This window comes from Anguilla rostrata, chromosome 10, assembly GCF_018555375.3.
Source record: "Anguilla rostrata isolate EN2019 chromosome 10, ASM1855537v3, whole genome shotgun sequence".
In the NCBI taxonomy this organism is placed as follows: Eukaryota; Metazoa; Chordata; class Actinopteri; order Anguilliformes; family Anguillidae; genus Anguilla; species Anguilla rostrata.
The window spans coordinates 1182412-1209613 of NC_057942.1; the positions used below are offsets into that span (position 1 = coordinate 1182412).

Consider the following 27202-nt stretch of genomic DNA (forward strand, 5'->3'; position numbering starts at 1 on the left):
GATTCTCATGAGCTGAGGTCTGCCGTCTCATGATGGAAATTATGGTTTAATTTTGAATTCTCAACGTGTTTTTTAGTAAGGGCTTAAAAGTTCTACAGTATTCCCATCACTAACACAAGTCCAACACGATATTTGTTATTCACCATTATATTTCCACAAGATCAAGCCTAGTTTCCCATTCACAAAATCATTCACGCCCACCCAAATAATAATGAATACCACAGAATGCCTGCTGGAGTTGACACAAAGTTTCACAAGCGTTATACATCGTAAACCGATACTTATTTCAATGGCAAGTAAATAAACATGGCTTCTAATTTTCATATCAGTAAATTTAGACTTAATATTTAAGAAATCTGAATGTACACATGAATAATTTGATTGGCATAGTCTTTTAAGGTGGTGAACTGTAGTAAACTATCCCTTGAAAGAATAGCAGGATAAGTGTTGGTTTTTCTCATCGACCTGGGCTCAGCTACGGCACATGGGGGTGGAGTTAATTCTAAAAAGCTCGAGTACACGGACATATCCATATATATGGACATATCCCTCAACCAATCAGAAGTGTGAAAGTCACCCAATCAGCGGTTCGGTGTGTCTACCTATGACCTCTCAACTCCGAACCAGACACGGACGAAGATGGCGGAGTTTGATTTTGGGGACAGTGAGCTGTTTCAGCAACTGGACGAAGGCAGATCCACAAGCACCCATATTCGGTTTGAACAAGAAGAAGAGGATCCAGAGGAAGTCAATGAGCTCCGAGAGAAGTTAGAAGAATGCGAAGAAACGATCAATCGACTGCAGTTAGAGAATATCCTTGTGTGGGCATACGCTCAGTACTGCTTTAGATGGCTAGCTAGATGGCTAGCCTTTATTTAGATTCGTTGATAGGAAAAGTGATGTATTTCCACTAACTTGTTAATTGGAATAATTATATTGTACTTACGGATTGTTGAATATCAAAAAAATATTCTGCCAAGTTGCCCTGTTTTCGAGCATAAGCCGCGGCCTGCTTGGCTAACTAGTTAGCAAGCTAATTTTGAAATCAAATATCGCCGCTCGCATAGCCATTGGTTAGAGCCCAGCTGTGCGTAAATCGTGGTTTCCACTAGAAAAATGTCACAAGCCATGAATTCTCTGAGTCAAATTTATTTTAAATAGTTTATCACGAGAGTGTACAAACTAACGTCAACGCCAAATAGCCTGTTCACCAGTAAGCAAAATGATTGTTTGGTATTTGGCACTAGGTGGTTTATTTTATGCACGCTAAAGGTCGAATGTGTTGACTGGGACGCTAAGGTTCGCGTAGTTGTTGCTAGTTTAGCTGTGTGTAGCTGTATGTGAAGTCAATAGCTTAGTTTCAGAATTGTCATTAACTCGTTTTTGTCATAGGACGTTAATGTTTTGTTGGTTGTTTTTTTGTTTGTTGATGTGTGGTTTCGCTTTCGTTTTATTTAAATGCTGTCATGTCTGAGTTGGCAAGATGGCCAATGTCAATTCATAGGTTGAACAGTTTCCGATGTGCAGGCCACTGCTCAGTAATATTTCGTGTTTAAAATTTTCATGTAAAGACATTGCTTGTCGTTTTGGCTACAATTCCAGATTTCTGGATTTTGAAGGATAAAATTAGGTCTTGTCGAATTTTCCTAATTCTTGTTTTTCTGCAAAGTGTCTTCGTTGCTGTGCCTCCACATAGTGCTATAGGAGTGAATCAAACTGAATCAAACTGTTCCCTAACTGCCATTGCACATCAAGACTTGAAGAGAAAGTTGAATATTTTGGCAAGGCCAAGGTAAGCTGGATCATTCGATATTACAAAAAAATATTCTGGTATCAAGGAGTGAGGGAATAAATTTATCAGTGTGTCATTTTCTTCTAGCAGTTATAAAATGTTTTTCTTCTTCAGTGGTTTAAATCTGGAAGACAATAAATTGGATGGACCACTGCTTCAAATACTTTTTGCAAACAATGACATCTCAAAGTAAGTATTATCTGTCTCATTTGTTTCAGAATACTGGGCTGAGGTTCTAAATCTAATTCTTTTGCAAAAGCTGAGCAATATTCTGCTCTTGACTGAAGCCTTTTTTCTATTTTTTGTGCCAGGCAGTGCCGGCAGGAGATTGAGGACTGCATCTATGGCCTTGTTCAGAAGCACATGCTGCAGCAGAAACAGGAAACGGAGAAATCTTCCTTCCATCTCAAACCCCAGGTATGCCTTTGACTCACTACTCCTCATTTCAGGTTTTAGAACTCACAAGCTAAATCGTAATATTAATGTGTTCATAACTGACGTGGAATGCTTGTGTCTTGTATGAGTTATTGGTTATTGTATGACAGAAAGATTGTGTACTTGTCTGCTTCCTTACCTTGTAGCCTTCAAGTTTTGTTTTGGAGGAAGACCATAAAGTGAAGATTTCAGACCCGATCAAAAAGATCAGAGATGCCTTCAGTGTAAGTCTGTAGTTACATTGCTACCATTACAGTTTAGAGACAAGACTGCATGGATGAGTCGGTTATACATCACAATCCAAAAGCCATTTCCTGTCCTGGAGGAACGTGGTGGTTAATGGGGTCCTGTTGCTCTTCCTGCAGATGGTTGGGAGTGTGCTCTATTTCACCAGCTTCTGCCTGGACAGGCTGGGACAGCCCCTGCTGAACGAAAACCCTCAGCTGACTGATGGATGGGAGGTTCCCAAGTATCCTTCGGCCACTGAGCATGCTCAGAGCGTGGACCTGCTGCCACACGCACGTGCACGGTTCTCGGCCGTGCACGGAAGCGGTCTTGAGCAGCATTATGCAGCTTTGCAGCGTCAGGTCTGTGTGTTTGACAGCGGCGAGACTGGACTCTGCTTGTGTTGCCCTTCCTCAGGGCTTTGAGTCTGATGCCGCCTGCTCGTAGTTCACCTAGAGGCAGGCCATGTTAATGAATTCCCCCACCGACCCGTCATCAGAGAGCTTCCTGAATCCGTGTTGCTAAGATACCAGCAGGTCTTTTGCCAGGTTGTTGCAGCGGAGGGACAGGACCTGCAAATGAAGGATAATAAAAGGTGCTCTACTTTAATCCTTAACCTTACTGGTGTTCTTTGCTTCCTTAGGGATGTGATTTAAATATCCTAAATATCTCTGTGCCCACTTGTACTTATTTGGCTTTGTTCCTGAACATTCTTCTGTCAGTTGTCAGAGAGTGCAGATTGCTCTTAGTGGTTGGGACATTTGGTGTTAAAATCTGTCCTTGTTTTGGTGACATTTCTCTACTCTCTGACCTCGCTGACAGACCAAAGCCGTGCTGCTTCAACTGTGGTGCTGAGGATCATCAGCTGAGGGACTGCCCCAAGGTAACTGCCATTTTTTAAACGTGCTGGACAGCGATGGGCTTCCTGCACACAACCAGAGTGTGTGATTGGCCGGTTTTGAGCCCAGGAGCTGAGAATCGCTCGCATGCGTACAGTGTCTTTAATCTGAGAGATACAGGCTTGGAAGGCCACAGCCAATGGGCTGCTGCTGTTGCTTTTTAACTGAACTCGACTCAGACTAAACGTGTGAACTCAAGATAACGGAATGTAGCCCTGTGTTCACTTCAAAATGTTATGGTACTCTCCTTTTATATTATTTAGTTAGCCTCTTGTAGTAAAATATATTCACAAGTAAACTTGAATTGAAACTTGGAGTGAAATGGGCGTCTGAAGTGTTTAGTGGAGGGGGTGAAAGGACCGTTTGGGTTTTCAGCCCAAAGACATGGCCCGTATCAACGAGAAGAGGAAGGAGTTTTCTGGTGGCAACAATCAAAGCAACCAGCGGTACCATGCAGAAGAGGTGGAGGAGCGGTTTGGGAAGTATAAACCAGGAATAGTAAGGTAAGGCAGAGTCACTAATATTATTATTATTATTATTATTATTATTAATAAAGCAGTTCACTTATCAGCACACCAGTGATGCCAATGCTTAATGTTGTAACTAAACACAGTGGCCACTTTATTAGGTACATCTCTAGTACTGGCTAGGTATGTACTCAGGAAGGGGCTGGAAACATTCCTTTTGGGGGGGGGGGGACCCGGGGGGCCTGCTCCTGACTCTCCTCTCGTTTCCATACGCAGTGAGGAGCTGCTGGGGGCGCTGGGGGTGACGGAGCACACCCTCCCCCCCTTCATCTACCGCATGCGGCAGCTAGGCTACCCGCCCGGCTGGCTGAAGGAGGCGGAGCTTGAGAGCTCGGGCCTGGCGCTGTACGACGGAAAGGGTGAGGCCCGTTTCACCCGAACCGGGGGGGTGTCTGGTCTTATCCCAAAAGGGCCTAACGGGTTAAAAGAAAATTCTATTAACTTGAAATAAAATAAAATTTGATGGTTTTTCCTGTTAAGTGTCAAGTGATGGAGAAATCGCTGAGGACGACAATTACCAGAGTCATAAAATCTCGTACGACGTCTCCAAGCTTGTGAACTTCCCAGGATTTAACGTTTCCACACCTGCTGATATCACTGACGTAAGTGTCTGTCTGTTGGTTGGTTTCTGATCGACAAGGCGGCTGCACATCTGTAGCTGTTCGAGAGCCTATATGCACTGAACGTTGGTTTATAACTCTGGCTAAATATTCCTCTTTATGATTTTTATGTTTGTGTTTTGTAGGATTGGAGATTGTACGGGTCTGTCCCAATGCAAGCGGAACACATGAAGAAGAACTTTGCAGCTTACCTCTCCACCAATTACCCGATGGTAGATATCACCTCTCCCAGGAGCCAGATCTGCTTCGCTCCACTGCACCGTCACTTTGTATTTCAAAGCTACACACTGAGCATTTCTCCTGTTCACTAACAGCCGGGTTCCAACTGCAACAAACGGGCACACGAGTCGGACTCCACCCCCCGGCAGACGAAGAAAAGGCGGTCCGATGTTAACAGCTCCAGGTGCTCGGACATGGACGTTGATTCAGGTAGACGACGCCTTTCTCCTTGAGCTTGTAGGTGCAGTATGAACACGGAAATAAATTCAGTTTGCACAGACTGAGGCACGAAACGCACCGTACATATAGCTAAAGAACGCCTGTGGAGTTTACACATTCAGTAATGCGTTTTGTAAAGAACTGGGAAGAGCAGAGTGAAATGTCGCTTGCTGATGTGAGGTAAGTTCAGTGCTTGGATTCTGGAGGAAGTTTGGCTCCCCAGTAATCTGGGATGCCTCCTGCGTGTGTGTTTGTGTGTGTGACCCTGTGTGTGTGTGTGTGTGTGTGTGTGTGTGTGTGTGTGTGTGTGTGTGTGTGTGTACCTTTACATACCCTTCAGGCTCAGAAACTCCGCGGAGTTCCCGCAGCTCGGACAGCTTCCAGTTCCAGCCCCCCCTCCCCCCCGGTTCCCCCTCCTTCGGGTCACCTCCCCCCCTGCCCCGGGGCACGCCTCCGGCCACGCCCACCCCGCCCCCTCTGCCCAAGGACACGCCCCCTTCCACGCCAGCCAACGGCTCGCCCGCGCTGCGTGGGCGGGGCTGCGAGGAGGTGGGGGAGGAGGACGCGCTGACCCTGGAGGAGCTGGAGGAGCAGCAGCGGCTGATCTGGGAGGCGCTGGAGAACGCCGACACGGCGACCAATAGCGACTCGGAGACGCCGGCCGTCGGCACGCCCATCATCAGCTCCTCGGGAGCCTCCAGCCCCGCCCACATCGACACCGAGACCGAGGTGGAGGAGGAGGAGGAGGCGGCCAAGGGGGACGAGGAAGCGATGAAGCAGGAGGAGGAGGCAACCAAGGGGGACGAGGAAGCGATGGAGGAGGAGGAGGCGATGAAGGTGGAGGAGGAGGCGAAGGTGGGGGTGGAGGAGGAAGAGGAGGAAGAAGGGGTGGAGAAATCTGAGAGGTCTGAAGAGACTTCCTCCAGAAACGATGAAGGGCGGTGTGTGTTGGCTGGAGAAGGCCGAGCTGAGGATGAGGAGGACGAGGTCAAGGTCGTGGGAGAGGTCACAGGCGAACCGGAGCCCCCGCAGGCATCGGAAAATGCAAGCGCCCCCGGGCCCGTCTGCCGGGACTCTAAGACCGAGACCCCCCCTGGAGAGGCCGGGAAGGTGGCCTCTGTCCCGCACAGGAGCAGGTTCGCCGCGGGCATCATCCCCTTCGAAGACACGCCCGAGTACAAGGACGTGGCTGAGGCCACCGGAGTCTACCTCAGGATCCGAGATCTGCTCAAGTTCTCACCGCGGAATCAGGCCAAGAACAAGAAGTGAAGCCACGGGCACGACCGGGCAGGACACCCTGAGAGCTGTCGCTGCAGGAAAACAAAAACAAACAAAAAAACCTGTTTCTTTTAAACAAGCTTGTTGCTTCAAAACACTTTTTAATTGGTCTCTCAGAAAATGGGAGAACACCCAGAAATCCAGACCTTTGTAAAAAAATTCCTTTTTAATTTCCTTCTCTTTTGGGGGGGTGGGGGGTGGCTACAAGAATTTTTTTTCTGTGTACAGGTTAGCTGTTTTGTGGTTGGTTTGTAAGAAATGTCGAAGGTCTTAAAAACTGAGGCTTTCTTTCAGAACCTGACTGCTCCGAGATGTGGTTGGTGCCTGTTTTGTTTTTATTACACAGAAAACGATTGCAGTTTTGTAGAGTATTATTGGTGTTTTAGATGTTTAGATTTTATAAGGTTTTTTTTCCTTGTCTTTTTTTCATGATAAATTTCTATTCCCAGGGATTTTTATGACGTGGTCCATCCGGTCTCTGTGACTTTCAGACGGCACTTTGAGGATGTATTTTAAATATGCGCATTCATCCCACTCTTTTTTTTTTTTATTGAATGCAAAGTGAAATTAATACAAACAGGATTTCTACTTTTTTTTTTTACTTTAACATTCAGTGTACTTCTGGTATGGCTCCACTCCGTCATTCGTAACCTGTACAACATATGAAATCAACTACATTACAATAACTTACTGTGCTCGTAATACTACTGCGTGGGCATTTTTAATGAGGTGTCACGTTAAAGCTGACATTACTTCACGTAGACACCAGGGGGCAGAAAAAGGGCTTTCGTGCAGTAAATGAATGCAACAAGCAATTCATCTTAATTACTTTTTAAACAACCTGGCTGTTTCTCATCTGTTGAGGTGCAATACAGACATACTTCCTTTTCCTCTCCAATGAATTCAAGAAGGGATGTTTTAACTTTGCAGTTTTAACATATCTGCTTTTGTCATTGCGAATCCTGACAATTAAAATGGCAAATTGTAGGATGGAGTGGCTAAACTGGGAACTGTGGTTTTTTTTTTTTGTTTTGTTTTGTTTCCCCATTTTTTTCTTTTTTTAAAGTCTCTTTTAAAAAAAATCCCTTTCAGCCTGCTTTACCTCTCTAAGTCCCCTGGAACACCCATGTAAGTGGTGTGTGTGCCCAGTGAAATCACAGCTTGAAATACCCAGTGATGTGGCCGCATGACACCCTCATGCATGGCCTCTGTGCAGAAGCGGAGCAGGGCTGCTTCTGTTGTGCGAAGCACGGGCAAAGAAAAGCCAATGATCGCACCGCAACGTGAGATTCATCTCAGAGTTTGCATGGATGGATTCAGAAACCATCTGGTACTCTGCATAATTTTGTCTAACCCAACTACCAGGGGCACCAGACACCCAGCATGACAGACAGTCTCCATGGTGACAGAGGAGGAGGGAACTACGGCAGCAGAATTTCTGTTTCCGTGACGGTGTGCTTACAGCGTTCTCCGTGTGCACAGCAAAAGCATCTGTGGCGTTTTCCTCTAAATGACAGGTAGCAGGAGGTGTGTACTGCACCTTTGAAAAAAAACAAACTGACTTACGTTTTTCATGTAGATCCCCTCTCCCTTTGAGAAAACAACTCAAGATTCTGGTCCTCAATAGCGCATATTCATACAACACATAATATCAGCGTACAGCCCTCAGCATTCTTACTTGCATGACTATATTTCATGTAATTATGTTATGATCGCGGTTAGACAAATGCTTTAAAACAGGATAAAAATGATTTTTAAAAAAATATTGCATATTTCAGGATCAGACCCCATGGCAAACACCTTTAATCAGTTTCGTTTGCAATGTAAAATTCTTTTCTCGACATATTTTAAGAAAACGATAGTCACGTGAAATCGACATCAATTTAATGTTCAGAATTGGTTGGGAAAGCAGGAGAGCGTTTCCCAGTAGTCTTATAAGAGCTACCTATGGCATATCGTGGGGCGCATCAGGCTAGAAACTCTCCAAGACAAAGAAATGAAAGGATCTCGCATTTAAAGTGAGTGAAGTTATCGGTTTACAGCACGGCGGAGCGAGCGAGAATACGGCACGTGGTGGTATGTGACGTCACCGCGCCGCCTGTCGGCCTCGCGGAGAGCGTGAAGGCGTTGGGAGCGAGCGCGAGCCGAGCGTAACCTGCAGGGAGGGAGACGAGCTGAACCGAAATCGGAAGGTCCGCCAGAGAGACGGCGTCTGGCCTTTAAAAGAAAGCCGCTTACTAAACGAAAACATTCGAGGTAAGAGAGTTTTTATCTTATGTGGAACCGCGTCTCGCCATGTTCGATTTGAGTGTGTCTTATTCTTTTTTGAAGTAATACTGAACCGTGAAGCCGAGAAGGGGAACGAACACAGGGAGTTGCTGGCAGGATTGCTTAACCGGAGAAACTGAAAGCGCCTATTCCTCGGGCCTCCGCTAGCAAGTCAAAACAAGGGCTTTAAAGATTATAAAAGACTTGATTTTCTTAAGTATCGGAACACTGCGTTTCATTCCCCTTCACATTTACCGAAGCTGAAGAGCCTTCTACAAAGGTTAGGGCATGACATTGGAGCTGACAAGTAATGTGCACCTTTCAAGCAAGATGGCAAGCTAATGTTAAATAACTAACGTACCAAATCTGGACTGTCTTTGGTAGGTCTCCAGTACTGTCTCACAGCAGATCCCTGCAGTTTCCCTGTGTTTGTAGCTAACCTAGCTTGCTAGCGAATTATAAAAAACGCGGCAAATCGTAGGTCGTCCATGTGTCAGTGGCCGAATGACTTCCTGAACGCACAGCAAGCTAAATAACATTAGTTACTCTGTTCTGAGTAGCTGGTGAACTTGGTTAATGGCAGAGAGTTGGCGTGGGTAGCTAGCTAGTTTTTACGACTGTGACAAAGTTAGTTAGAGCAGACCAGCCAAATCCTGTTATCTTTCCTCGTAGCAAGCTACCTGGTTGTCAATGTCTAGGGCTCGTATTTAATCGAGTATCAGACTGGCTTGCTAGTTTGTTTCATGTGGTTAAACGGTGGCACACTGTAGATTTAACGTCACCCTTTAGTAGTGAATCGTTTAGCTAGTGAGTTGATGATATACAGATGTGCCACCTCACTGCTTTGACCGGGCGCAGTCCACCAGCCCCAGAAATATCCGGCGTGTCGGTCTGACACGTGCTGGAAAAACAAAGCTGCACGCTCTCGTCTGAGCGACTTGGCGTCGTGTCAACAGATGTATTGTAGTTTTATCCCGCATGCTACGGTAATACCGTTTTAGATTTTTTTTACACCTCCGTGTTCGCTTTGTATCACCCCAGCGCGTCATTACAGCTTTTAATACGCCACTCTAAACTGGGAAACGTTGCATCATCGGGAGTAAAGTTACTACCCCGCATCTCCCTCTAATAACTCTTCAGTTGCCTCTCTACCCCTCCTCTGTCAGGCGACCCACCGGTTAGTTATAATGGACCATTTAAAGTGAAGAGATCTGTGTGTGCCGTATTTCTTTGAAGGTAATGATGTCATTGTGAGGATAGTGGTACGTATTGTAATGAAACCGTTTATTTGATAGGAAGTGTAGCCGTTGTGCTGCTCCTGGTCCTACGACGTGAAATACGGTGAAGTCGTTTTTGCACAAACTTATTAGGGCCCTGCTGTGCTTGGAAACTGTTCAGATGGCGCCAGTGTGCTTGACCAGGTTAGACCGTCCCATAGGTTCCTGGGAGCAGTGAGGGTGCCCTCCCCCTCCAAAAAAAAAAAAAAACAGCGAACTCTCTCCGGAGCCCCTTACCTGCACCCCCCCCCCCGGGTCGTCCGGGGACGGAGCCGGAGCCTCTGATGGATGCAGAGTGGAGGTCCGTTTGGTGCAGCCGGGGGTTGCGGTTTGCTGTGGGATTCTGGGTAATGTTTCTGCGGCCCGGTCGGGTCCCGTCAGCGTCACACAGAGGTGGCGGCGACGGCTTGCTTTCCGCTCGCTCTGCCCCGTCTCATCGATCTCGCTGTGGAGTGGCGGTGTAGCGTAACTGAAGTGGGCTTGAGACCCAAAAGCTTTCGGGTTAGAGTCCCGTGGAGAGCGCTGCTGTTATACCCTTGAGCGAGATGCATCACCTGCACTGTTTCCGTAAGCATATATCAGACTGTAGAAGTTGCTTAAGTCCGCTGATGAATTAAGCAGCCTACATTTGACTAATTGTGTCCTTGTCAACAGGCAACACTCCCCAGGGTCTGTGTCGAGAAACGGTTGCGTAAATGCGCCCGTCCTGTGGCTGGCATATAAGGCTTTCCCTGTCAGGGAACACCGGAGCCTTCCGCAGAGGGCCAGGGGTGCAGATCATAACTCTGAGAGAGCTGCTCCGCCAGGCGTAATGAAAGCCCAGCTGTTTGTGTGTGTGTGGGCTGGGTTCGTAGGACGGAGGTCTGCGTTGGGTCGGACGTTTGTGTCAGTGAGGCAGCAGAAAACGCACTCTGAATCTCTGTGTCCGTGCTCTTCGTGCGATTAATCTTCCCTAATGCATTACGAGCGGACCGATCCCCAATCGCAGCACTTCTCTGGATGAATTTCTCTCCGGCTCTCGATAAACGCTGGACGGCACTTTTATTCTCGGGAGCAGTAGGAGGCCCATTATCCAATCTTAATAGAAGCTTGATTATTGGATGATAAAAATGTCAGTGTTTGGGGGAAGAGGGGCAATGAGCTTCCAGTCTGTTGTATTTTGTTAAGTGCTTTTTGAATGGTGTGCCCCCTGCGTCTTTACTGCGTTATAACAAAGCGGTCTGATATACTTAACGCAGCGCTCGGTCCATTAGGTCCTGTAAACAGGCTTATTTAGCAGCAGGGGGCTTGGATGGCTTGCTTGTGCGCTGTTTAACTAATCAGTCTTATGAAATGATGCAGGAACATCGGGGCGGCGCAGGCTGCAGGCTCCTGGTGCTGCCGTTGGGCTCCGTGGCACAGTCACTTTGGGTTTTAATGAGTTTGGCCCTGATAAACTCATGCGTGTGATTGTGCGGTTATTTGGTGAGGAGTAATGTCTTAAGGACTCGGCGCTGTGGTTGTAACTGGCTAAGTTGGGGTGTCTGTGAAGCTGTTTGAGGGGGAGGGCTGTGGTGTTCTGTCTCTGTCCCAATCGGCTTCTTGTAGGGGGGGTGACCTTTGAGGCCCTTTGTTGATGGGCGCTGTCACTGCTGTATGACTGAGCCGATGCTGGCCGAAGCAGGATGATGCTGAGTCAGGCAGGAGTAATGGAGGGCCGCACTGTCACTGCTGTATGACTGAGCCGGTGCTGGCTGAAGCAGGATGATGCTGAGTCAGGCAGGAGTAATGGAGGGCCGCACTGTCACTGCTGTATGACTGAGCCGATGCTGGCCGAAGCAGGATGATGCTGAGTCAGGCAGGAGTAATGGAGGGCCGCACTGTCAGTGCTGTATGACTGAGCCGATGCTGGCCGAAGCAGGATGATGCTGAGTCAGGCAGGAGTAATGGAGGGCCGCACTGTCACTGCTGTATGACTGAGCCGATGCTGGCCGAAGCAGGATGATGCTGAGTCAGGCAGGAGTAATGGAGGGCCGCACTGTCACTGCTGTATGACTGAGCTGGTGCTGGCCGAAGCAGGATGATGCTGAGTCAGGCAGGAGTAATGGAGGGCCGCACTGTCACTGCTGTATGACTGAGCCGATGCTGGCCGAAGCAGGATGATGCTGAGTCAGGCAGGAGTAATGGAGGGCCGCACTGTCACTGCTGTATGACTGAGCCGATGCTGGCCGAAGCAGGATGATGCTGAGTCAGGCAGGAGTAATGGAGGGCCGCACTGTCAGTGCTGTATGACTGAGCCGATGCTGGCCGAAGCAGGATGATGCTGAGTCAGGCAGGAGTAATGGAGGGCCGCACTGTCACTGCTGTATGACTGAGCCGATGCTGGCCGAAGCAGGATGATGCTGAGTCAGGCAGGAGTAATGGAGGGCCGCACTGTCACTGCTGTATGACTGAGCCGGTGCTGGCCGAAGCAGGATGATGCTGAGTCAGGCAGGAGTAATGGAGGGCCGCACTGTCACTGCTGTATGACTGAGCCGGTGCTGGCTGAAGCAGGATGATGCTGAGTCAGGCAGGAGTAATGGAGGGCCGCACTGTCACTGCTGTATGACTGAGCCGATGCTGGCCGAAGCAGGATGATGCTGAGTCAGGCAGGAGTAATGGAGGGCCGCACTGTCACTGCTGTATGACTGAGCTGGTGCTGGCGGGCTGCCCCCCCCCCCCCCCCTTAGGGTCCCAGCCCGCGGGTGAGGCCCTCTGCTCTGTGTCCGGCTGCCTCTTGCCCACATTAAGCCCTCAGCTGGGGCTGAGCTGGGTCGTGTCTGATGGGCAGTAAACCATCCTGCAGGGCCACAGTGTACGCTTTGTCCCTGAATCCGGGCACCTCTTCCTCTGGGCAGTATTTCGCCCTGCCGTAGAGGGCTTTTTGTGAATGTGTGTCATACGTTAGCGCCGGGGCTAGCTCAGGGGATTTCAGGCTTGGGTGGATGTGTGGCACTGCACTGCTTTTGCAAACTTTCTGCCTCTATTCCCACTCTCAAGGGCGGTTCTCCCCCCCCTCCCCCCCCCCCCCTGTAACCAGGAAGTAAATATCCTGCATTATGAGCTGTGCTGAAACCAGCCCCCCAGAGGTCCTCGAACCCTGAACCGAGACCGAACCCCAGCGGCCTGAGAAGAAGGGTCTCATTCATACTGGGGCTTCTCGCCCAATTTCCCTTCGAGATTTCTCAGATGCGTAATCGTGATGGGAGCTCTGGAATGTGCGGGCTGTGTCACTGCGGCCGGGGAATCTCCTCTCATTCTGCACACGCTGGAGTGGGAGACGGTCTGTATCTCATTCTGCACACGCTGGAGTGGGAGACGGTCTGTATCTCATTCTGCACACGCTGGAGTGAGGGACGGTCTGTATCTCATTCTGCACACGCTGGAGTGGGAGACGGTCTGTATCTCATTCTGCACACGCTGGAGTGGGAGACGGTCTGTATCTCATTCTGCACACGCTGGAGTGAGAGACGGTCTGTATCTCATTCTGCACACGCTGGAGTGGGAGACGGTCTGTATCTCATTCTGCACACGCCGGAGTGGGAGACGGTCTGTATCTCATTCTGCACACGCTGGAGTGAGGGACGGTCTGTATCTCATTCTGCACACGCTGGAGTGAGAGACGGTCTGTATCTCATTCTGCACACGCTGGAGTGAGGGACGGTCTGTATCTCATTCTGCACACGCTGGAGTGGGAGACGGTCTGTATCTCATTCTGCACACGCTGGAGTGAGGGACGGTCTGTATCTCATTCTGCACACGCTGGAGTGAGGGACGGTCTGTATCTCAGGTCTGTATCTCATTCTGCACACGCTGGAGTGGGGGACGGTCTGTATCTCATTCTGCACACGCCGGAGTGGGAGACGGTCTGTATCTCATTCTGCACACGCTGGAGTGAGGGACGGTCTGTAGCTCATTCTGCACACGCTGGAGTGGGAGACGGTCTGTATCTCATTCTGCACACGCTGGAGTGGGGGACGGTCTGTATCTCATTCTGCACACGCTGGAGTGGGAGACGGTCTGTAGCTCATTCTGCACACGCCGGAGTGGGAGACGGTCTGTAGCGTTCCGCAGAAGCCCCCACGCGCTGCTCTACATCCTTCCTGAAAAGCGCCGAGCCATTTTAAGCTGCTTCTGATTAAATGTGCACAGAGGAAGCTGGCTTAAGTGTGCTTCCTTTTTGGAATCACTCTGTTTGCTGGTGGTTTTGAAAAGGGTGAGTTGAACCCCAAATATAGCAGTTGGGGTACATTAATCTACCTAAAATTACAGAAGCATTTCTTTCTGATTTTCTTAGCCGTCAGCTGAGTGGCGCAGATGAATGTTCCATTAGAATAACGAGGCGTAGAAGTGTTTTAGCCCGGGGTGGGGAGGGGAGAAGGGAGGGAGGGAGGCGCAGTGAAATGAGAAAGCAGAAGTTCGAGTTTTCCCTGTGGCTAAGAGAACAGCGGGGTGTGGCTGGGTGGCTGGGTGTGTCTCCCGTGCTGCCACACCCTTCTGCCCCTGAGCGTAACCGTGGGAACCGTCCGCTGAAGAGAGCAGCCCTCGGCGAACCCGCTGCTCTGTTTCCTCTGGTACTCGTGTCCTCTGGGCTGCTCTTCCCTGAAGGTTGCCTTCTCAGGGTTTTGAGGGAGTCTCTTTCCTTTTTGTGCAGTGCTCTGTTGTAGCTTTTTTTAAATGTTTGTTTAATAACTCTGTAAGGAAGTGACTGATTGGTTGAAGAGGCCACCCTCCTGCAGGTGTGGCCTGGAGGGTGGGTGTGTCCCCTCTTTGGTCCGCCCCCTTTACCCGTGAGCTCAGCAGTGGGACGGTCCAGTGGTGCTGTTACTGTCACCCCTGTGCTCTCTCCATCTGCATCCTAAAACCAGGACCCAGAACCCCAGTCCTGCAGTGCAGCCATGTCTGCTGGTGTTTGCTGCGTTTCACCACTTAAGTGGTTAATTCAAGTCACTGATTTCCACAGTATATGTTGGCTGTTAATTGGTAAGAAATGAGAGAAACCAACGGACACGATGGCCCTCCAAGACTGTCATAGACGAGGCTCTCAGTATCCAGTCTCATCACAGGACCCACATTTCTCAGGCATCCCAGAGTCCTTTGTGGCAGCAGATTCTTTTTTCCTGCCTTCCTAAACGGCCTCGCTCCTGCCGGGCAGAAACATTAACATGGCAGCGTGGAGAATATGCAAATGAGGCGAGAATTATGCGAGGGAGAGCAGGAGGTCCGCAGTCATGATCTTTGCTGCGATTTGGCATGTAACCGCAGGCTGAACAAATGACCCTTTAGCATGAACAGATGGCCTATTATTATACACTGGAAATGCTGTAACCAGCTGCTTAGGAATGCTGTAATTGATTTGTTTGCTTTGTGTTTCGGTGCTGGATGTATGTGTGAGACCCAGCTCTGGGGGTGGGGGTGGGGGTGGGGGTGAGGGTGAGGGGGGAGTAGTGTCGGCTGGATTTCTGTGTGTTTCGATGGCACCTGTGATTCAGGTCATTGATTGGATAAAGAGTCCCCACACCCTGTTCTCAGGGCCTTAATTGGCGTCTGATTGGACGGAGACCCTGCAGCCTGACCCCGTTGCAGTGGCAGAGGTTGATGAATCGGTGGCTTTGCAGGCTGAGCAGAGCTGGGGTGGCTGTTGGCTGAAGCTGTTCCTCTGTAGTTACCTGTGTCAGAGCAGCACCTGTGTGAATGTGCCTCTGAGCAAATAGGAGAGGCTGGACTTCATCTTTTAAGTCTGGGGGAGAACAAAACTAATGTCTTCAAAAAGACCAGGAGAGAGAGCGATGCATTCCTGTGTGTGGCTGCTGTTGTCACGGTAACAGTCTATTTCCAGGGCTCCCATTGGCCAGTTGGGCTCGTGGAATGCAGGTCAGTCGATACTCTGGCTCGTCACCTGAGAAGGTCGCCTGATCCTCTCAGGTGAAACGGCAGGGCTGATGAGCTTCATACCTGCCCACTGTCCGCTAACGCTAACAGCCACAGCCCCACTGTCCCCTAACGCTAACGACCACAGCCCCACCGTCCGCTAACGCTAACAGCCACAGCCCCACTGTCCGCTAACGCTAACGGCCACAGCCCCACCGTCCGCTAACGCTAACGGCCACAGCCCCACCGTCCGCTAACGCTAACGGCCACAGCCCCACCGTCCGCTAACGCTAACGGCCACAGCCCCACCGTCCGCTAACGCTAACGGCCACAGCCCCACTGTCCGCTAACGGCCACGGCCCCACCGTCCGCTAACGCTAACGGCCACAGCCCCACCGTCCGCTAACGGCCACAGCCCCACCGTCCGCTAACGCTAACGGCCACAGCCCCGCGGAGCAGGGCTGCTGTGTGAACCTGTCCTCAGGCGTGTGCTCTGCCGTCCTCCTGCGGCACGCGTCTCCAGGTGGGAGGTCCCGACTGGGATGTGTCCTGCGCGGCATCGCATGCAAGTGAGCCCTGTGCAGATCGTAACCAAGGCGACCGGTGTGATCTCCCCGGTCTGCCGCGCGGCAGTGAAGCAGCTGAAGCAGCTGATGCAGCTGAAGCAGCTGAAGCACACGCACGGAGGCGAGGGAGCCGGAACCTTCCGTGCTTTCCTCTGGGCTCTTATGCACAGTGCAGTGGTTTACCCCCCCCCCCCCCTTGGCTGCAGGGGTGAAGGCCAGTATGGATTGCAGATGGTCAGGAGTCCCCTGGCTGGGCTGCCCAGCTGTCAGCTGTGTTAGTGTGTGCTCTGCAGCACCAGTGCTCAGCCAATGATAGCTTAGATTTAATTTAAAATAAACTCTCATTGGCCAGGAGGTGCCAGGAGGACGCAGTGTACGCATGCATCCCAGGCACCGTTACTTAACTGCACAACTGCTGTGCCCCTCCTGGGACTCGAACCTGAAACCCTGTTTCCTGTCTGTTATGCTACCCTGCCACCTACGCACACGTTCTTGTGCTGTGTTTGTGCGCGCTTGTGTGTGTCTGTGCAGCAGGGTGCTTGTGTGCGCTTGTGTGTGTACGTATGTACATGCAGCAGCATGTGTGTGTTTTTGTCTTCACCTTATGAGTTAACTGTGTTAGCAGTAGTTCATTTGATCAGTTAAGCTAACAAGGCAACCAGCAGACCATGTGACCTTCCTGAGCCAGGGCAGGGATCCCTGCTCCAGATGCTGCTGAAAGTTAAAAGCAGTCCTGCAGGGCCCTGAGAATAGTCCCAGAATCAGACGAGCAGCCAGAATCGTATTATTATATGTTTGAAAAAAATTATTTAAGCAGCGTTGTTCTGAAAGTTGGTGAAAATGAACGTCTGCCCGGATTTTCTTGGCGCTTGAAGGGTGAAGGGTGGTTTGGGATAAATATTTGGTCCCGGTCTGGAGTTGTTTGCTGTGGGAACTCTGGGGCCTCCCCCAGCTGGCTGTGTGTAGCAGAGCAGAGTGCAGGTGGAGGTGTTACAGCTCGCCCATGCTGAGGGCTCACAGCGCTGGAGTCTCTCTCTCTCTCTCTCGCTCTCTCTCTCTCTCTCTCTCCCTCCCCTCTCGCTCTCTCGCTCTCTCGCTCTCTCGCTCTCTCTCTCTCCCCCTCCCCTCTCGCTCTCTCCTGAGTGCGCGCCCCAGGACTGACCTGGCCCCTCCCTCCCTGCTCCCTCTCTTCAGTGGAATGCCAGAAAACATTCCTGCCCTGGATCACCTTAGCCGCGTTTCCACCAAAATTACCCGGAACTTTCAGTCCCAGGAACTACTTTACCAGGAACTAAAAGGTTCCTTCAGCCAATGGTTGTCTGCGTTTCCACCGGGGTCTAAAGTACCGCGAAGATTAGGTAAATTAGCCCACTGACGTTGTCGTCGGTCCATCTGTCATATGAGTTCTTCTGTAACCCCATACTACCACCGAAGTAGCCTACATTATTTTCTAATAACCGGGACAGCCCGGAGGGGTTTATTCCACTTATATACAACGGGTTACCAACAATGACTATATATGGTTACTTTTGTATTTATTGATTTTCATATATCCTCTCAAACACATTCATTAACAGCAGAAAACATGCACACGTTGTAAACAATTAGCTGTTTTATTACTTTCTCGTCGTCAATTCCATATAGGCTAATCGCAAAATGACAAGAATAGAACGAAAACTCGGACTTGCGTGAAAATGTAAATTAGTAGTGGTAGGCTACAGCCACCGTTTGCTTTCCTTCGAAGTTACTGCTAGCCGAGCAGCGACGTGTGCCCTCCAGATGCGAACCATGCACCATAAATGAGTCCATAGTCTTCCTGGTCTTTTCGTGGAATTGAAAAATGGCAGTAAAATTGAGTAAAATTACGGCAGTCTGAAAAAGCTGAAGCGAAGATTACTAGAATTAACCTGTTATTTTACCCGGATAAAAAGTGCGGCATGTGATTTCCAGTTTGCTTGTACTGTATCACCAATGTTAATCGTGCAGAACTACCGCATACCTCACATAACTGTATCAAACGTTTTGAGTCAATTACAACGGGCTAACAAAGAAAAGCCGGAAGAAAATATTCAGCAACCGAATTAATCCGTTTGAATGTTTTGGTAGCCTACGTAATATGCTGTCCCAGCACGAATGCTTAGCATTTTATAAAACGAATACTAAAGCAAGAAAAGAACAGAAGAGCACACGTTATAATTCCAAGACGTTGACAGGTTATAACCAAAAGTAGGCTACTGCGCCGCATAACATACAAGTCTGATTTGAAGTTATTATGAAAATAAATTGGTTTGCGCTGCATATTTTCAAACATGGCGGGTAATGGCGGAAAATAAATACAACACAAACGCTACGAGTACTCGACCAATCAGAAATGTTCAGCGCTGCAAGCTCCACCCAAAAGGTTCCTGTACTTTCGGAAAGTACTACCCCCCGAGCAGGAACGTTTTGGGGGGTAAAACAAAGCCCCCAGAACTAAATTTAGACCCTAGTTCCTGCGGTGGAAACGCACTGAGTTCCTCAAAAGGTTCCTAGTTCCGGGGTATAGTTCCTGCGGTGGAAACGCGGCTCTTGGTGCCGCAGGAACTTCTAGAGCTAGGCTGTGAGAGAGAGAGAGAGAGAGAGAGAGTGTGTGTGTGTGTGTGTGTGTGTGTGTGTGTGTGTGTGTGTGTGTGTGCGTGCGTGCGTTAAAAGAATCCTGTGACCTGCAGAGTCACATGTGAAGCTCGGTTGGTTCTGAAAGCGGCGTATCCATTTCCCCCTGTGAGCTCACTGCCTGGGTCCTGAGTGGCTGATCTCCAGGCTGCGGCAGGGTCTGTGCCCCGTTAGAGAGAGCCGCCGGCCAGGGACACGCCCCCCTGGCTATGAGGGGGCCACAGCCATTGGCCGCTGGCCGGGGAGCGGGTTAGCGGGTTAGCGGGGGTGTTGGGTTGCTGCTGCTGTTTGTGCTGGGGGAGGGCAGGCTAGCTGCCCTGGCCAGCGCCGCGCGGGTCTGACGCAGGGGGCAGGAAATGCGTCTGACTCAGCTGGGGCTGTGAGCGTGTGCTGTGGGGCGGCAGTGTAGGGTAAGGGGTAAGGAACGCAACGTAATGTGCTCCCAGGTCCAGTGGCCACTGCATGCTTGGATGATGCCAGGGATTTGGATTAAGGAGTTAGATAGCTCTGCTTTTGTAAATATTTTGGGGGGGGGGGGGAAATTCTGGCTTTCCACTTTCAGGATACCAAGCATGCCTCCAAGCAAGCACAGTATTGCATAAATACATCATAAAACCTGTTTCATCAAGTAGACAATTCTGTGCTTAAATTCACACCCTCACACCCTGACCAATCAAATCTGATATTCTCTTTTTGTAAAAAAAAAAAAAAATGTTATTAGGAGAGTTTTTACAGAACAGACTATCTGATTTGGGACTGAGGTCCTTCATTACTGAGGCTAAAGTATGGGGGCACAACTCCACTGGTCAAGGTTCTGGTTTTTGTTCCAACCAATTATCTTGCCTTTTAGTTTGTAGTTTGCACCTGTAACTGTTGCTTCCACAAATGTCCGATGAAGTTGTGCTCGAGCTGGTTGAATAATGAAGGGCAGAAGTTGGCGCAGAATCCTGGAGCGGATTGGCCCTTGAGCGGAGGAGGGATGGCCTGCCCTTTGAAGGCTGCAGTGGGTCTGACAGGCCGCGCCGTGTTGCGTAACACAAGCTCAGCCAGCGCAGCCAGGAGAAGATAATCGATGACACTGCAGAGGTCAGAGATGCTGACGGTCAGGGTTTTGCATTTGGATCAAAGCTGTCTGCCAAATGTAATGTAAAGTAATGCATTCTCATTTGCCTGATGAGGGGATTGGAAACGGGGTCAGGGGCAGGTCACTCACATTTTGCTTGTGGGGGGGGGGGTTGGGTGTGGGGGGTGCAGAGCGTTGGGGTGCTGAGCGTTGGGGTGCTGAGCGTTGGGGTGCTGAGCGTTGGAGTGCAGAGCGTTGGGGTGCAGAGCGTTGGGGTGCATGATCTGAATGCTGTTTTTAGATTGGGGGGGCATTTGAGGCTGAGTAATTGCGTGTGTAATGTTATCAGCACTGGAGTGTCCTTCACTCTGTACATCAGTCAGAACGCTGCTGCTTTTCCCTCTGCTTTCTCTTTCGGGCTCTTGTTTTGGGCTGAGTAATGCCCCTCATTTCCCTTCGCCGACTGGTGGTACAGGTTAGGTGATTGACGCACCAGTCGGCGAAGGGAAATGAGGGGCATTACTGCTGCTCCCGGGAGGTGGAGGCGTAGAAGGGGTGGGGGCGGGGGGGGGGGTGGTGGGTGTGGTGCGGCGAGGTTCTGAGAGGGCCCCGCTCCTGTCAGGTCAGCTGATTTTGGTGCGGTGCGCTCCCCTAATCAGCTGGGACAGGCCGAATGGGCAAACTGTATAATCTGTATAATCCACCGTTTCTTCTCCCTAACCCCCCCCCCATCTTAACACTCCTGGCTGGGCCCAAACTCTCCCCATCTTCCCTAAGGAACCCCCCCCCCCGCGCCCCCGCTGTGAGACCCATGTCTGTCTGGAGCGCGGGGGCGCAGCGTTTGTTTTAAAGGCTGCAGAATGATGCTGCTGCGGGGCGGGAGCGGTCTGGGACGGGGTCTGACACGCCGCCCCTCCTGGTAACGCTAAATATTGACGGGCTCCGTCCCGCGATTCAGAGTCCCGGGTCACGGCGGGGGTGTCGGGCAGCGTTTAGGCTCAGCGTTCCCTTTCAGATCTGCGCCCCTAAGCCCGCCCCCCCCCCTTCTGAAATAGTTTGGGAGTCGTCCACTGCAGCGGTGAGTCATTTCAGTTATTCAGAGCTCCAGCAGCTTCACAGGGGTCAGAGCTGAGCTGGACTCACTGGGCCTCTCTGAGTTACAGGATAATTCAGCCCTGCCTGAGTAATAATGTATAAACAGATATGAGACAGAAACTGAACTCTGCACTGGATTTGGGGTTGTGGGCTCAAACCCCTGCTGTCATGCTCTTGGAAAATGTGTGTCTTGATTTTTCCTGAGTTAAATGTATATTTTTATTTAAGTATTTTTTTCCCACATTTTTTTTTTTTAGGTTTCTTGGGGTAACAGACTGAATGTGTCCCACTGTGTGAGCTATAGATTTCCATGTGTTGGGGTTTTTGGATTTGGGGAAATTCCCTATGGTGGAGTTTTTGAGGTTGTTTTATGCATTATAAACGACCGAATTTTCTCTGTGTATCCTGAACAGTGGAATTCTGCGACCTCAGTGTTCCCGTTTGCTTAGGACAGAGTGTTATTGAGCTGGCTGGAGTGCAGCCAAGCTTCCTACACAGTTAAATCCAGTATAAGACTACAAAATAAAGTCCTTGAAAGGTTTGAAATGGTCTTGCAATTTTCTTCTGGAATTCTCAGTGAATTGCGGTTTCAATAATAACGACTCTTCTCAGCATTAGAGAGAACTTCAGTCTAAATAAGGACGGGGGTTACCAGAGGTATCTCTCTCTCTTTCTCTTTCTCTTTCTCTCTCTCCACCCTATCCCCCCCCCCCCTCCCTCTCTCTCTCTCGGTCTCTTTCCTTCTCTGTATTTATAGAGGGCTGTGTCACTGGTTCTGTATGGTGGGGGAGAAACGGTGTTTGTCCTAACAGTGTCCTAGGCCAGCAGTACACAGGTCTGAAGTGTTGGGCTTGCTGGCCTGTATACAGACACACAAAGCCCTGAACAGCAGGGCCGTGGAACTGAGCCGAGACCCCAGGCCTGCAGGCAGGGCGGCGAGAGAATCAACTGAATTGAGTCACATGTGAGATTACACCACCGTCATTCCACTGAGACAGACTGCAGCTCTCCAGTTGGGTCGCACAGTTTTGCTTGTTTTGGAGGCGTTTATTCATTTCCTTTCCATCAGCGCGTGCTCAGATTCTGTTTGAACTTGAAGCATTTCTGGCAGGTTGAGAATGTGGCAGTGCTGGGCTCTGTTGGGTTAATGCTTAATCTCCGGGGCTAGTGAGAAAGGTCAGAGGCACCCGCAGCGATGCAGCGTGGTGATCAGAGTCACAGTGACTGAGTGGGCGGAGAGGCGGAGCTCTGTGTGGAGGCCCCTCCCCCTTGGCCAGGCCTGCTCTTTTTGGTGGGGGCGATGATGTGGTTCAGCGGTCAGAGCAGCGGTGTGTGCTGGTGCCTGTGCTGCTCGTTGCTGCTCGTTGCTGCTCGTTGCTGCTCTGTGCTGCTCTGTGCTGCTCTGTGCGCTCTGTGCTGCTGCGGGTTAGCGGGGTGCTCTGTCTGCCGTGCCACGCTCTGGTGCTCTCGTGCGCCTGTGCTACCTCGGGTGGCGTGCAGCGGGGGCTCAGCTGTCTGTGAAACGGTCCAGCGCCCCGGGTCCTGCGCGTCGCTGCTCGGGCCGGCAGTGCTGTCCCAGCGGGCTGGAGTTTAATATTCCGCTCATGCGCCCCCTCCAGCCTGCTGCCACACGCCGTGCGGGCCGCCCCCCACCCTCAGCACGTGCCCCCCCAACCCCCAGCCAGCCCAACCCGTGCCATTGTGCTGTCACCAGGGATGTGATGCTTCCTTCATTAGTCAGGAACAAGCTGCTTTTCAGATCCTAAATCTCTCCTCCAGGGGCAGAGGGCTTGGGTCATGTTTAAAGATAAATTAATAAAATGTAAAAAAAAAAAAATCATGCGCGTATCTGCTGGTCAGTGACTGTCGCAGAGGTGCTGGAGATGAAAAGTGCTGTGCATTTTGGGTAACGGGCCAAATTTGGGGTTCTCTGAGGCTGGGGAGGCAGGCGATTGGGCAGCAGAAGCTCCTCTTTCTGGTTTTGACTGAAATGGGGGTTCATAGCCGTGTGGCTAAAACTACCGCAGTAGAAACTGTGACCCCCCCCCCGCCATGCAAGCGATGAGATTAAATGTAATGAATGCAGTGTGAAATAGTCGTCTGTGTTCTAATCAGTAAAAATCTCTATTGGCTTTATTTAGTCTTCCTTTGTCATCATTCCGGCCAGCTGTGGATGCGGCTGCCTCCAGCGTGCTGTAGTTTATAAGGGCAAGTGGGCGGAGGAGAACCAGGCTGGACAGAGACTGTGTGTGTGTGTGCGTGAGCGGGAGTGTGAGGACATGAATGAAAGTATTAAAGTGTGTGTGTGTGTGCGCGTGTGTATAAGCTTGTGTTTGTATGTGGGGGGGGGGTGAGTATGTGGGCTATAATAATGGTCCCATTGGGAATACTGGGCTCTATTGTCAGGCTGCAGAGCCCCCCCCCCCCCTTCTCACCTCCTGTCCCGTCTTCTGGCTCAATGTCACATTCTCTCTCTCCCTCTCTCTCTCTCTCTCTCTCTCCTTGCAGGGCTTCTCTTTCAGGTGTACCCCTTTTTTCTTTTTTTTTTTCCTTTTTTCTTTTTTTTGTTTCTTGAAGTGGAGAGCGGGGTGAAGTCGATGGTTGGGGAAGGGCTCGCGCCCCAGTGACACACAGACGGACGGACAGACGGACGGCGGATTCCGCTACACAAAGAGAGGAAACATGAGCGCAGCCAAACCCAGCGGCCTCAAAGCGCCCAGCAAGATCGGCCGACCCGCAGCGTCCGCCACCAAGACCTCCCCCCCTGCTGGTGAGAGAGCAGCCCCGCCCCTCTGACCTGAGTGTGTGTGTGAGTGTGAGAGTGTGTCTGTGTGAGTGTGTGTGTGTGAGAGTGTGTCTGTGTGAGTGTGTGTGAGTGTGAGAGTGTGTCTGTGTGAGTGTGTGTAAGTGTGAGAGTGTGGTGTGTGTGTTGGTTGTGTGAGAGTGTGTCTGTGTGCGTGAGTGTGTGTGAGGGAGTGTGCGTGTGTGTGTCTGCGTCTGCTGGTGCGCGTGTGTGTGCGCACATGTACATGTATGTGCATGTATTGCTGGTTTTTTGTGTACGTTGTTTAAGTTCTGATTGGCCAGTAGAGCACACTCCTCCTTCCGGGGCTGCAGGTTTAAAGCAAGCGGCTGAATTCTGCTGACTCTGCAGATCTCGGCGTTGAGGTGCTCCTGGGGCAAATACTTACTCTGAGACGTTTTAACTCTTTAGACACCCGTTCAATTTCTGCAGAAAGGACGCATCTGCTTTCCTCAGTATTCAAAACGAGTAGTTCCTGTGCTCTCCTCCTTGCCCTGTCCCCCTGTGTGCTGTGGCTGCCGCTCTTAACTGGACTCATAACCGCCCCACTGAGCGTCGGCGGCTGCTGATGGGCTGAATGTGGAGAATGGAAGTTTAAAATAAAGTTTCTAATCAGAGGAAAACGTCTGGGGGCCGGTTTCAGGGACACAGACTGAATTTAGTCCCTGGACTAAAGCAGAGTTTCCTGTGGGGTATTGGATGTAGTCTAGGACTGGCCTTTTAATCTGTGTTTCGGTCCTGGAAGCTGAAGACGGCGGCTTTAGCGGGTGTGGGCTGGTGAACGCACTGCTCCAGCACTTTGTGTGCTGCTCTGTGTGCTGCTCTGTGCGCTGCTCTTGCCCCAGCCCCAGCGCGAGCTAAGAATAGGCTAATCCAATTTCCAGCGCTCATTTGATGCATTAAAAATTGATGGTATAATTAAGCGCGCCTGTGCTCAGTTCAGGTGTCCTTTGCAGGAGGCGCGTTCAGGGGCGCGTTCAGGGGCGCGTTCAGGCCTGCGCATGCGGGCCTTTTCTCCTCCACGCGCTCCCCTGTTCTGCGGAGATCGTGGAGGCTGGACGGGCTGCTTCTCATTGTTAAATCAGGACAGATAGAAACGCTTTCAGCACCCTGATCATGGAAGCCGCTTGCTGTGTGGTTCTGCACGTTTAATAACACCTTTATTTATATAGCGCCTTGAATACATAAATGAAGCCCCACTTTTTTCACAGAATGGGGATTAAATATGGTAATGGGAGATAAAATTTCAAAACTACAGCATAGCAGAAATGCTATGTAAAATGGTGATGGAACAGTCTAATGTGATATAAAAATTAAGAGGAGCATAAATGTGTGCTTTTAAATGGGATTTTAAAGTGCAATTGAGGATGAAATGGGTTGTTTATACAATGGGGGCGGGGGAGGCTCCCATTGGTCTGATGTTTTTGGAGGTCCCCCTTCCTTTCATCTCTGTGCCATTGTCTCTCCTGCACACAATGCTGGGGTTCACCCAGCAGGGGCGACCTTTGACCTCTCCGCACGTAACCGTGGGTAACGGGCGTTTCCGTGACACCAGCCCATCAGGCATGACTGCCCTCCTGACCTGTGGCTCAGTCCGTGCACCCGTCAGAATATTCATAGCGTGCTCGTCCTCCCCAGAGAGGCGCCGGCCCCAGGGGCTGCTGGGTAGTTTGTCCTGTTAGGGCGCCAGCAGTGACGTGTGATTGGCTGTGGCGTTGCCCAGGGAGAAGCGGCAGCCGCTGACATCACACGTTTCTGCTTCGGAAGAGAGCGTGGTGTGCTTCCTCCCTTCCTTTCTTCCCTTTCTTTTCTCTCTCTCTCCTCTGTTTTGTATCTGTTTTGTTTTAAAGGGTGTGTTTATTTCCAGTGCACTCATGCGTTGATTCTCCAGTTGGAAGGGTGATGTTGCCACAGTGTGATACTGCACACCTGCACTGAAGTGGCCGCAGAGCTTCAGGCTGAGTACAGCGAGAGAGAAACGGAGTAAAATGAGCCTAATTTATCTCTGCCCCCCTCCAGCAGGGCCCAAGTCGGCCCCTCCCCCTCCCGCAGAGGCCGAGGATGGGGGGGAGAGCTTCCAGGTGGGGGAGCGGGTTTGGGTGAACGGGAACAAGCCCGGCTTCGTGCAGTTCCTGGGAGAGACGCAGTTCGCCCCGGGCCAGTGGGCGGGGATTGTGCTGGACGAGCCAATCGGGAAGAACGACGGCTCTGTCGCCGGGGTGCGCTACTTCCAGTGTGAGGCGCTGCGCGGGATCTTCACCCGCCCCTCCAAACTGTCCCGCACCGAGGGCGAGGCCAACGGCACCCAGACCGCGCCCTCGTCCCGAGCGGCCTCGCCCACGCCCTCCGGCTCCGCCTCCCAGAGCCCCGCCCCCGCGGCGAGCCCCGCCCCCCCAGCGACCCCCACCGCCACCGCCACCCCCGCCGCTAAGAAGGCCACCCCGCCCTCCAGCCTGGTGCGGGCGGGCAGCGAGTCGGCCCCTCCCTCCAGCCTGGTGCGGGCGGGCAGCGAGTCGGTCTCCAACCTGTCGGAAACAGGCTCGGTGAAGAAGGGAGAGAGAGAGCTGAAGATGGGCGACCGAGTGCTGGTGAGTCTTCCACCCCCCCGCCGTCCGATTAGGGGAGCCCCTCCTGCTGCTGTGGGACGTCCTGGTCCAGGGCAGGGACTCACCTGAGTACCTGAGTACCATACATATCCGGGGGGGGGGGGGGAGTGTGGAAAGACCTCCTACAATGAGGAACTAGGGAGGTGTTTGTAAGAGGTGCTGAAATAAGGCAGTGAGTATACCTCAATAAAGTAGTGAGTATGCTTTAGTGAAGAGTATACTGAAATAATGTCCACACACACACAGGCAGTTTCATCGTGTGCTGAAATACTGAACACTGAGCTGAGCGTTGCTGGGTTCAGCATTTTCGCAGTCTGCTGTGGGTCAGGAACAGACGCCGCCTGCTTGTGCGTTTGAGCGGGGGGGGTGGGTGGGAGGGGGTAATGTGCCCTATGGGAGCGCAGCGGCTGCTCTGGGTGCTGTGCACATATGTCCCTTTGTGCCTCTGGGCAGATTTATGGCGTGTTGTGTCGTGTCAGTGAGAGACGGGAGTGGAATAATGCGGTCAGTGTGCGCTGCAAACTAAACAAAAACACAAAAACAAACTGCCCTCGTGCCGTCCGTGCAGCACTTTGCAATACGGCGTGTTACATACTATACAGTACGCTGCACTGTGTTGCATTACAGCTTATTGCATTATAGTGCAGCACATTCCAGCGCATGCATTCATTCCCCTCCCTTCTTCAGAGCGACCTGCAGTACAGGAGGCCGGTTATGCTCCAGTCTGAGTCATGTGTGTGCAGTGGTGCCAGACCTGACTGGCTGCATT

General features: G+C 51.0%; 2 protein-coding genes across 2 annotated transcripts in view; both read left to right on the forward strand.

Moving 5' to 3' along the window:
• The first annotated feature begins 591 nt into the window (after positions 1-591).
• zcchc8 (zinc finger, CCHC domain containing 8) lies at positions 592-7217 on the forward strand. The gene is made up of 14 exons (XM_064353320.1): positions 592-811; positions 1750-1792; positions 1907-1981; positions 2104-2209; positions 2374-2451; positions 2593-2696; positions 2979-3047; positions 3275-3335; positions 3727-3854; positions 4095-4237; positions 4359-4480; positions 4624-4710; positions 4813-4927; positions 5277-7217. The coding sequence occupies exons 1-14, from the start codon at positions 640-642 to the stop codon at positions 6203-6205; spliced, it is 2232 nt and encodes a 743-aa protein (XP_064209390.1). The 5' UTR covers positions 592-639; the 3' UTR covers positions 6206-7217.
• An 810-nt stretch (positions 7218-8027) lies between these two features.
• clip1a (CAP-GLY domain containing linker protein 1a) overlaps positions 8028-27202 on the forward strand; it is a 46705-nt gene continuing 27530 nt past the window's right edge. The window contains exons 1-3 of the mRNA XM_064297499.1: positions 8028-8470; positions 23533-23794; positions 25847-26415. Coding sequence (XP_064153569.1) covers positions 23707-23794; positions 25847-26415 — 657 coding nt within the window. The 5' untranslated portion in view covers positions 8028-8470; positions 23533-23706. The remainder of the gene's footprint in view (positions 8471-23532; positions 23795-25846; positions 26416-27202) is intronic.